The following is an 11,793-nucleotide window of genomic DNA, read 5'->3' on the forward strand; positions in this document are numbered from 1 at the left end:
GGAGGGCGTCAAGGAGAGAATCGGAGGAGAGGAATTTGAGACAGCGGGGTTTACTACTCGCTCAAGGAGTTTGGAGAAGAATGGTAGGAAGGAGATGGGGTGATAACTGGAGGGAGCCGCGGGATCGGGGGAGGGGTTTTTTAGGAGAGGAGAGACATATTTTAGGATAGGGAGGGAAGAAGTGAGGGGGTAAGGGTTTTGATTAGGCACAAAAGAATGGAGTCAGATGCGCAGGTGGAGATCTCCTCTAGAGATACTGCTGGGAAGGATGGGAAGAGGGGTCAGAGGGGGGAGGGACTGAGAAGGGGCAGGGGAGATTTTAAGGAGCTCACACCGAGCGAGTCCATTTTCTTAACAAAGTAAGTGGCCAGGTCTTTGGGAGGGCAAGGGATGGGGGACGTGGCAGGAGAGAGGGCCTGAGGAGGGAGTTAAATGTCTGGATCAACTGGTGAAGGCGATGGGCATTGGTGTCAATATGGACAGCCAAATAGTTTTGCCAGGCAGAGGTGAGGGCAGAGTTAAAACATGCAAGAACAAACTTAAAGTGGACAAAATTGGCCTGATATTTAGATTGCCTCCAGCAGCACTCTGTGGTTCAAGAGCAAGAGTGAAGCAGGCAAATTGTGGAGGTGATCCAGGGCTGCGGGTTAGTGGTACGAGGACGACGAAGGGGTTAGGGGAGCCAGTGAGTTGAGTTCGGTAGAGAGGGTGGTGTTGAGAACGTCCGTTTGGTCATCAAGGGTGGACAGTTTGGACACGGAGGCTAAGTGGGGCATGATGAGTTGAGAAAATTGGATGGGGTAAAGGGATCGGAGGTCTCTGTGGGGGAGTAGTACAGATTTAGGGGGAGGAGGGGTGTGGGAAAGAAAGCAAGTTGAGGGGGTTGTGGTCAGATAGAGGGATTTCAGAGTTGGTGAGGGTAGAGATCGTGCAGTGGCTAGAGATGATGAGATCGAGTGTGTGTCCAAGCTGGGGAGGTGGGGTGGTGCGGGCGGTCAACGGAGTTGAGGAGTCATAGAAGGCGGGAAGCAGAAGGGTCATCAGGAACATCTATGTGGATATCGAAGTCCCCAAGGATCAAAGTGGGCATGGAGAAAGAGAGGAGGAATGAGAGAAAGGGATCGAAATGATTAAAGAAGTTGGAGATCGGTCCTGGCGGGGCGTGGAAGCTGGAGCGGGTGGTAGAGGCGGATGATATGGGCTTCGAAGGAGGGGAAAGAAAGGGTTGGGGGAGGTGGAATGGTGCCAAAGCGGCACTGGGGCGTGAGAAGGAAGCCGACACCTCCTCCTTTCCCAGTGAGTCTGGGGGAATGGGGGAAGGAGAGGCCTCCTCTGGAGAGAGCAGCGGGGGTGACCGTGTCGTCTGGGGAGAGCCGGGTTTCGGTGATGGCGAGGAAGGGGAGCGACCGGGCCAGGAACAAGTCAAGGATGAAGGGGAGAAGGCGGCAAGGATGAAGGGGAGCTTCGCCGTGATGGAGCAGGGGCAGCAGCCGCGGAGGAGATGGCGCGAGGGATGGGGGCGGTTTGGATGGGAGTGAGTTGACGGGGCCGTCGAGAGGGGAGGAGGACCTAGCGGCGGTCCTGGGACGGAAGGATTACAGAGAAGGGGGGTGGGAGGAGTCGGGTGGTGGAGGGGACGGGGGAGAAGAGGTGGGAGAAGAGGACTGGGATGGGCAGACTGGAGCAGGCTCCGGGGTCATGGTGATGTCGGTGAGGAAAATGACAGCAATTACAACTTAATAAAGGACAGCAATAACAACTTAATCCGGAGATATTAGAGGAGATGGTTGAATTGTCTTCGGGCCATTAAGTGTGAAAAAGCAGGTGACTATAGCTCAACTGTCCCTGGGGGCTGAAGAGCAAAGAGTCCAGTGTTCAGGGCAATCCCGAGGAGATGGTTGAACTGTCCTACGGGGCTTGGGAGTGAAGAGGCCAGAGAAAAGGTAGAGAGCAGAGGTGGAGAAGCAGCGTGGCTCAGTGGAAAGAGCACGGGCTTTGGAGTCAGAGGTCATGGGTTCGAATCCCGGCTCGGCCATTTGTCAGCTGTGTGACTTTGGGCAAGTCACTTAACTTCTCGGTGCCTCAGTTACCCCACGTGGGACAACCTGACTCCCTTGTGTCTACCCCAGGGCTTAGAACAGTGCTTAGCACATAGTAAGCGCTTAACAAATACCAACATCATTATTATTATTATTAACCCCTAATTCTCCTCCGTGACCCAGCACGGACCATTCTCCCCCTCCCAACCCCGACTCTTAACTCTAATAATAATAATAATAATAATAACTACAGTATTTGTTGAGCACTTACTATATGCCACGTTCTGGGGTGGATCCAAGGAAATCGGTTGGACACGGTCCCTGTCCCACGTGTGTTCACAGTCTCGATCCCCATCTTCCCGATGAGGGAACTGAGGCCCAGAGAAGTGAAGTGACTTGCCAAAGGTCACTCGGCAGACTAGTGGCGGAGCCGGGATCAGAACCCATGACCTTCTGACTCCCAGGCCCGTCCCCTCTCCGTCCCCGACCCTTCCCACAGGGACCCAGACTGTCCCCAGCCGGAGACCTTCACCTTGCAAGGACTGACCCTCCTGGGAGCCGTTGAGCTTCCGTTGACAGATCTCCTCCTCCAGGCGCAGGGCTGTGAGCACGTCACATATCGGCGCGGACGCTCTCGTCTGGAAGCGGAGAGAAGCAGGACGACGTTAGCTCCCTCTCCCCGCCGGCCGCCTCTCCGGTGGCTGACCGTGCCCCGGCTGCTCACGTCAATCAAGCCATCGATCGTATCGACTGAGCGCTCGCTATGGGCACGGCGCTGAATTGAGCACTTGGGAGTGGACAATACATCAGAGATATTATTTACTTACTTATTCAGACATTTATTAGTATACATGAATGACTGTCTCCCCCTCTAGACTGTAAGCTCATCGTGGGGAGGGAATGCATCCGTTTATTGTCGCATTGTCCTCTCCCAAGTGCTTAGTACAGTGCTCTGCACATAGTAACTGTTCAATAAATATGATTGAATGAATGAAATATATTATTATTATTCATTCATTCATTCAATAGTATTTATTGAGCGTTACTACGTGCAGAGCACTGTACTAAGCGCTTGGAATGGACAATTCGGCAACAGATAGAGACAATTCCTGCTCATTGATGGGCTCACAGTCTAATCGGGGAAGACTATATCCCATTCATTCAATAATGATAATAATAGCATTTAATAACACTAAAAAACACGGAAATAGATAATAATAAATAATAATAACAATAATAGTATTTGTTAAGCGCTTTACTATGTAGGCACTGTACTAAGCCCTGGGTGGATTCAAGCAAATCAGGTTTGGACACAGTCCCTGTCCCACATTCATTCATTCATTCATTCATTCTGTCGTATTTATTGAGCACTTACTGTGTGCAGAGCACTGTACTGAGCGCTTGGGAAAGTTCAATACAGCAATAAGCAGTGACATTCCCTGCCCACAGTGAGCTTACAGTCCAGAGCCATGGGAGAGAGACATCAGTACAAATAAATAAAATGACAGATGTGGACATAGGTGCCGTGGGGCTGGGGGAGGAGGGGATGAACAAAGGGAGGAAGTCAGGGTGACACAGAAGGGAGTGGGAGAAGAGAAAAGGGGGGCTTAGTCAGGGAAGGCTTCTTGGAGGAGATGGGCCTTCAGGAAGGCTTTGAAGGGGGGCAATCACAGTCTTAATCTCCCTTTTCCAGATGAGGTAACTAAGGCCCAGAGGAAAAAAAATGGTGATATTTGTTAAGCGCTTACTATGTGCCAAGCACTGTTCTAAGCGCTGTGGGAATACAAGGTGATCAAGTTGTCCCACGTGGGGCTCACAGTTTTAATCCCCATTTTACAGATGAGAAGTGAAGTGAGTTGCCCAAGATCACACAGCAGACAAGTGGTGGAGCTGAGACTAGAACCCATGACCTTCTGACTCCCAGGCCCATGCTGTCAAGTGCTTACTATGTGCCAGGCACTGTTCTAAGCACTGGAGTAGCTACGGTGTGGGCAGGGAATGTGTCTGTTTATTGTTCGATTGTGCTCTCCGAAGCGCTTAGTACAGTGCTTTGCATACAGTAAGAGCTCAATAAATATGATTGAGTGAATGAATGAATACAAGATAATCGGGTTGGACACAGTCCCCGTCCCACGTGGGGCTCACGGTCTCCATCCCCATTTTACAGGTGAGGGAACTGAGGCACCCAAAAGCGAAATGACTTGCCGGAGGTCACACAGCAGACAAGTGGCGGGGCGGGGATTAGAACCCAGATCCTCTGACTCCCAGGGCCGGATTCTCTCCACTAGATCATGCAGAAAACATTCCCTGCCCATGACAAGCTTCCAGCCTAGAGGACGTGTCCCAGCCCCAAGATCTCGATCTGTCCTGGCTTCGGTCCTGCCCTCCCTCCTCCTCTGCCCTGCACTGTGAGCGACTCAGTTACGGATTTTGGAGGGAAGACTTACTCCGTGCCCGAAGGGGAAGCAGCAAGGCGTGGGGAGAGAGCATGGGCCCGGGAGTCAGAAGGTTGTGGGTTCTAATCCCAGCTCTTCCACTTGTCTGCTTTGTGAGCTTGGGCAAGTCACTTCTCTGGGCCTCAGTGACCTCCACTGTAAAATGGAGATTAAGACTGTAAACCTCACGTGGGACAACTTGATTATCCTGTATCTCCTGTAGGGTTTGTGGGGTTATAAACTCACTATTCATTCGCTCAAGAATATTTATTAAACACTTCCTGTGCGCAGAGCACTGTACTAAGCGCTTGGGAAAGAACAATACGACAATAAACAGTGACAATCCCTGCCCACAATGAGCTTACAGTCTAGAGTGGGAGAGATGGCTATTGGTACAAATAAATAGAGAAGCAGCGTGGCTTAGTGGAAAGGGCCCCGGGCCTGGGAGTCAGAGGTCGTGGGTTCTAATCCCGACTCCACCACTTAGCAGCTGTGTGACTTTGGGCAAGTCATTTAACTTCTCTGTGCCTCAGTGACCTCATCTGTAAAATGGGGATTAAGTCTGTGAGCCCCACGTGGGACAGCCTGATTACCTTGTGTCTCCCCCAGGGCTTAGAACAGTGCTTGGCACATAGTGAGTGCTTAACAAATGCCAATACTATTATTATTAATAATAATAATAATAATAAAAACAATGACAGATATAGACATAAGTGCTGTGGAGCTGGGAGTTGGGGGAAGAGCAGAGGGAGAGAGTCAGGGCGACCCAGAAGGGAATGGGAGGCATAGCCCGGGAAGGCCTCTTGGAGGAGATGGGCTTTCAATAAGGCTTTGAAGGGGAGAAGAGTCACTATCTGTGGAATTTGAGGAGGGAGGGCGTTCCGAAGCACTGTGCTAAGCCCTGGGGTCGATACCATCCAATCAGGTGAGACGTAGTCTTGATCCCACACATTAAGGGCCAGGGAGAGTGGGGGTCAAACCCCCATTCTACAGCGATTTTCTCGAGGCCCAGAGAAGTTCAGTTCTTGGCCCCAGGTCACACAGCAGGGAGCAGAGCCTGGAGTCCCGGTCCCGTGTCCCCCCCCCCCCCCATCTCCGGCCCAAAGCCCCACGTGTCAGGGGGCGTCCAGGCCGGTGGGGGACATGGTGGGCTGACCTCCTGACCTCAGGAAGTGAGTGACGCTCTGGGCTCATCTGCTTCGGTCCTGAGCCATGGGGATCTCGGCCTTCCAGGCGTGGAGACCCTTATCCCCTTGGAAAAGAAGATGTGGGAAATCTAGAAGCGGGAGCTGTTCTCCTTCCCGGAGGCAAACCCGACTACCAGAGTCCTGGCAGCCTCTGTCTGTCTGTCCATCTGCACGTCCATCACCTGACCCCGGCCCACGCCCTGCCTCTGGCCCGGAACGTCCTCCCTCCTCAAATCCCACACACAATGACTCTCCCCCTCTTCAAAGCCTTATTGAAAGCGCATCTCCTCCAGAAGGCCTTCCCAGACTGAGCCCCCCTTTCCTCTTCTCCCACTCCCTCCTGCGTCATCCTGACTCACTCCTTTCATTCTTCCCCCCTCCCAGCCCCACACCGCTTATGTCCATCTCCATCATTTATTTATTATTTCTATTCCTGTCTGTCTACCTCACTCTAGACCGTGAGCTTGTTGAGGGCAGGGAATGTGTCCGTTTATTGTTCTATTGTCCTCTCCCAAGTGCTCAATAAAGTGCCCGGCACACAGTAAGCGCTCAATAAATGTGATCAAATAAATAATGTTGGTATTTGTTAAGCGCTTACTATGTGCAGAGCACTGTTCTAAGCGCTGGGGTAGATACAGAGTCATCAGGTTGTCCCACGTGAGGCTCACAGTCTTCATCCCCATTTTACAGATGAGGTAACTGAGGCACAGAGAAGTGAAGTGACTTGCCCACAGTCACACAGCTGACAAGCGGCAGAGCTGGCAATCGAACCCATGACCTCTGACTCCCAAGCCCGTGCACTTTCCACTGAGCCACGCTGCTTCTCTAAAGAATAATAATTTTTTTAAATGAATGAATGAATTAATGAATTAATGAATAAATAAATAAATAAATAAATAAATAAATAAATAAATAAATAAATAAATAAATAAATAATAAATGCAACTGCCCACCTGTCTGTCTGCCTGTCAGCCCATCCACCTGTCTGCCTGTCTGTCTTTCTTTCATTCATTCATTCAATAGTATTTATTGAGCGCTTACTATGTGCAGAGCACTGTACTAAGCGCTTGGATTGAACAAGTCGGCAACAGATAGAGACAGTCCCTGCCGTTTGATGGGCTTACGGTCTAATCGGGGGAGACGGACAGACAAGAACGATGGCGATAAATAGAGTCAAGGGGAAGAACATCTCGTAAGGGGAAGAACATCTGCCTATCTGTTCATTCAATCGTATTTATTGAGTGCTTACTGTGCTTACCGTGTGCAAAGCACTATGCTAAGTGCTTGGGAGAGGACACTATAATAATAACCAGATGCATTCCCTGTCCACAACGGGGTTTACAGTCTGGCTGCCAGTCTGTCTGTTGAGCAGACTCCTTCCCTGCAGGGATGTGCCCCCCCATTCCTACTGCCCCCCACCCCCACTATCCCCTCCCCTGCCTCCGCCCTCACCCCAGGCTCCAGGGGGACGGGAGACTTCCCCCACAAACCCCCGCTTGTCTCCGTCTGTCTCTCTTATTTCCTCTCTCTGCGTCTCCTTTTACCTCTCATTATCTCTGCTTGTCTTTCTGTCTCTGTGATTGTCTCCATCTGACTGACCTCTCTCTCCCTCCTCCCTCACAGTCTCCCTGGGCTTCTCTCCCTAGTTTTCCCATCACTCTCTGTCTCTGGGTCTCTGTTATTGTCTCCGTCTGGCTGACCGCTCTCTCCCTCCTCATTCCCTGTCTCCCTCGGCCTCTCTCCCTAGTTTTCCCATTGCTTTCTTTCTGTCTCTGTGTCCCTGTTATTGTCTCTGGCTGGCTGACCTCTCTCTCCCTCCTCGCCACCTGTCTCCTTCACTGTCTCCCTGGGCTTCTCTCCCGAGCTTTCCCATCGCTTTCTTTCTGTCTCTGTGTCTCTGTTATTGTCTCTGTCGAGGTGACCTCTCTCTCCCTTCTCATTCCCTGTCTTCCTGACGGCCTCCCTCAACTTCTCTCCCAGTTTTCCATCCCTTTCTTTCTGTCTCTGTGTCTCTTTCTCTGTTATGGTCTCTGGCTCTCCCTCCTCACTCCTTGTCTCCCTCACTGTCTCCCTGACTTCTCTCCCTAATTTTCCCATCTCTTTCTTTCTGTCTCTGTGTCTCTGTTATTGTCTCTATCAAGGTGACCTCTCTCTCCCTTCTCATTCCCTGTCTCCCTGACGGCCTCTCTCAACTTCTCTCCCAATTGTCCATCCCTTCCTTTCTTTCTCTTTCTCTGTTATTGTCTCTGTCAGGCTCTCCCTCCCTCATTCCCTGTCTCCCTCACAGTCTCCCTCAGCTTCTCTCCCTAGTTTTCCCATCACTTTCTTTCTGTCTCTGTGTCTCCATCTCTGTTATTGCCTCAGTCTGCCTGACCTCTCTCTCCCTTCTCATTCCCTGTCTCCCTCACAGCCTCCCTCCTCTAGACTGTGAGCTCGTTGTGGGCAGGGATTGTCTCTCTTTATTGCTGTATTGTACTTTCCCAAGCACTTAGTACAGTGCTCTGCACACAGTAAGTGCTCAATAAGTCTCCCCCAGTTAGACTGTAAGCCCGTCAATGGGCAGGGACTTTCTCTATCTGTTGCCGATTTGTCCATTCCAAGCGCTTGGTACAGTGCTCTGCACATAGTGAACGCTCAATAAGTACGATTGAATTGAATTCTCTCCCTAGTTTTCCATCAGAAGTATGCCTTAGTGGAAAGAACCCGGGCTTGGGAGTCAGAGGTAATGGGTTCTAATCCTGGCTCCGCCACTTATCAGCTGTGTGACTTCGGGCAAGTCACTTCACTTCTCTGGGCCTCAGTTCCCTCATCTGTAAAATGGGGATGAAAGCTGTGAGCCCCACGTGGGACAACCTGATGACCTTGTATCAACCCCAGCGCTTAGCACAGTGCTCTGCACACAGTGAGTGCTCAATAAGTACGATTGAATTGAATTCTCTCCCTAGTTTTCCATCCCTTTCTTTCTGTCTCTGTGTCTCTGTCTCTGTGATTGTCTCTAAATGCCTGACCTCTCTCTCCCTCCTCACTCCCTGTCTCCCTCCCGGCCTCCCTCGGCTTCTCTCCCTATCTTCCGTCCCTTATCTTTCTGTCTCTGTGTCTCTGTCTCTGTTATTGTCTCTGCCTGGCTGACCTCTCTCTCCCACCTCCCTCTCTGTCTCCCACGACTTCTCTCCCTAGAATTTCTGTCCCTTTTTCTCTATGTCTGCATTTTTGTGGGTCTCTTGCTCGCTCCAAAGTCCAGTGAGGAGGCAGGGGGATGGCCGGGAACTCTGATGTGTTAGGCGAGGGGTCCCTGGGGGTGGCGGGAAGGGGGTGGGGGGGTCTTTCAGCCGGAGCAAGCGGGCTGCATCTCCCCGGACAGCTTGCCTTGACCCTCTAGGAGTGGTGGGGGGCAGGGGAGCAGGAAGCATTCAATAGTAGTATTTATTGAGCGCTTACTATGTGCAGAGCACTGTACTAAGCGCTTGGGATGAACAAGTCGGCAACAGATAGAGACGGTCCCTGCCATTTGACGGGCTTACGGTCTAATCGGGGGAGACGGACAGACGAGAACAATGGCAATAAATAGAGTCCTTGACTCGTCTCTCTCGTTCACCCCACACATCCTATCCGTTACCGAGACCTGCCGGTTTCACCTCTACGATATCGCCGAGATCCGCCCTCTCCTCTCCACCCGAACGGCTACCTTACCGTTACAGGCTCTCGTTATATCCCGGCTAGACTACCGTGTCGGCCTTCTCTCTGACCTCCCTTCCTCCTCTCTCGCCCCGCTCTGGTCCATCCTTCACTCCGCTGCCCGGCTCATCTTCCCGCAGAAACGATCTGGGCACGTCACTCCCCTTCTTAAACAACTCCAGTGGTGGCCTACCGACCTCCGCTCCAAACAGAAACTCCTCACTCTAGGCTTCGAGGCTCTCCGTCACCTCGCCCCTTCCTACCTCTCCTCCCTTCTCTCTTTCTACCGCCCACCCCGCACGCTCCGCTCCTCTGCCGCCCACCTCCTCACCGTCCCCCGGTCTCGCCTGTCCCGCCGTCGACCCCCGGGTCATGTCCTCCCGCGGTCCTGGAACGCCCTCCCTCCTCACCTCCGCCAAACCGATTCTCTTTCCCTCTTCGAAACCCTACTTAAAAATCACCTCCTCCAAGAGGCCTTCCCAGACTGAGCTCCTCTTCTCCCTCTACTCCCTCTGCCATCCCCCCTTTACCTCTCTGCAGCTAAACCCTCTTTTTCCCCTTTTCCCTCTGCTCCTCCACCTCTCCCTTCCCATCCCCACGGCACCGTACTCATCCGCTCGACTGTATATATTTTCGTTACCCTATTTATTTTGTTAATGAATTGTACATCGCCTCGATTCTATTTCGTCGCCATTGTTTTTCGAGATGTTCTTCCCCTTGACTCTATTTATTGCCATTGTTCTTGCCATTGCCATTGTTCAGCATTCATTCAATCAATCATTCCATCGTATTTATTGACCTCCTACTGTGTGCAGAGCACTGTACTAAGCACTTGGGAAGCATGGCGTAGTGGATAGAACCCGGACCTGGGACTCAGAGGACGTGGGTTCAAATCCCAGCTCCACCACTTGTCTGCTGTGTGATCTTGGACAAGTCACTTCACTTCTCTGGGCCTCAGTTCCCTCATCTGTCAAATGGGGATGGAGACTGTGAGCCCCACATGGGACAGGGACTGTGTCCAACTCAATTTTCCGGTATCCACCCCAGCGCTTGGTACAGTGCCTGGCACATAGTAAGTTCTTAACAAATACCATAATTATTATTAAGGTACAACAATAAACAGTGACATTCCCTGCCCCCAACGAAGGAGGGGTTGGGTGGGTGGGAGGGGCAGGGTTCAGGGGGCAGGAATCAGGTAATGACTCGCCCCTCCTTCAAAGCCTTATTGAAGACCCACCTCCTCCAAGAGGCCTTCTTAGATTAAGCCCTTTTTCCCTCTTCTCCCACTCCCTTCTACGTCGCCCTGACTTGCTCCCTTTATTCACTTCCCGCCCCCCAGCCCTGCACAATTTATGTCCACATCCCTCATTTATTGATTTCTATTCATGTCTGCCTCCCCCTCTAGACTGTCAGCTCATCAGGAGCTGGGGAATGTGTCTATTTGCGGTTCTATTATGCTCTCCCAAGCGCTTAGTTCAGTGCTCTGCACACAGTAAGCACTCAATAAATATAACCGAATGGATGAATGCATGAATAAAAGGGGGTCTGGGGACAAGGGTCAGGAGGTCCTGGGGGGTCGGGGAGCAGGGGGTCACGGAGGCCTTCCCGTCCCGGGAGATACTGACCGTTAGGGCGGTGCAGGAGATGAGAGCCAGCCACAGTCCGGGGAAGCCATGGGGTCCAAGGGCCCCCTGCCTCTTCATCCTTTCTTCCTTCCCTCCCCACCGCCGATGCTGCCGATCCCCCAGGGGAGAAGTGGAAGAGGAAGGGGAAGAAAGGGAAGGGGAAAGGGAAAAAAGGGAAAGAGAAAGGGAAAAAAGAGAAAAGGGGGAGGAGAAGGGGGAAAGGAGAGGAGAAGGGGAAGGGGGAAAAGGGGAAGGGGAAAAAGGAGAAAGGAGAGGGGAAACAAGGGAAGGGGAAAATGGAGAGAGGGAAAAATGGGAAGGGGAAGAAGAGGAAGAGGAAAAAGGGGAAAAAGGGGAAAAAGGGGAAAGGGGAGGAGAAGGGGAAGGGGAAAGGAGAGGAGAAGGGGAGGTGAAAGGGAAGAAAGAGAAAGGGAAGAGGGAGGGGAAGAATGGGAAGGGGCGAAAGGAGAGAGGGGAAAAAGGAAAGGGGAGGAAGGGGAAGAGAAAAAAGGGAAAGGGAAGGAGAAGGGGAAGGGGAAAGGAGAGGAGAAGGGAAAAAAGGGGAAAGGGGGACAAACGGGAGAAGGAAGAAGGGGAGGGGGAAAAGGGGAAGAAGAAAAAGGGGGAAAGGAAAGGAGATGGGGAAGGGGAAAGGGGAGGAGAAGGGGAAGGGGGGAAAGGGGAGAGGGAAGAAGGAAGAAGAGAAAGGGGGAAAAGGGGAGAGGGAAGAAGGAAGAAGGGAAAGGGGGAGGGGAAGAAGGGGAAGGAGGAGGAGGAGGAGAAGGGGAAGGAGGAGGGTGAGGGTGAGGGTCTCTTCCAGGGCTGTTGTGTG

The 11,793-nt window shown here is 52.0% G+C and overlaps 1 protein-coding gene across 1 annotated transcript in view; it reads right to left on the reverse strand.

The window, feature by feature from the left end:
- Window positions 1–11,153, reverse strand: part of SCTR (secretin receptor) — a 39,339-nt gene extending 28,186 nt beyond the window's left edge. The window contains exons 1-2 of the mRNA XM_029063256.1: window positions 10,962–11,153; window positions 2,572–2,677 (exon numbers count right to left, since the gene is read on the reverse strand). Of these exons, the coding sequence (XP_028919089.1) occupies window positions 2,572–2,677; window positions 10,962–11,039 (184 nt within the window). The 5' untranslated portion in view covers window positions 11,040–11,153. The remainder of the gene's footprint in view (window positions 1–2,571; window positions 2,678–10,961) is intronic.
- Between the last annotated feature and the right edge of the window lie 640 nt (window positions 11,154–11,793).

Source organism: Ornithorhynchus anatinus, chromosome 1 (assembly GCF_004115215.2).
Source record: "Ornithorhynchus anatinus isolate Pmale09 chromosome 1, mOrnAna1.pri.v4, whole genome shotgun sequence".
NCBI lineage: Eukaryota > Metazoa > Chordata > Mammalia > Monotremata > Ornithorhynchidae > Ornithorhynchus > Ornithorhynchus anatinus.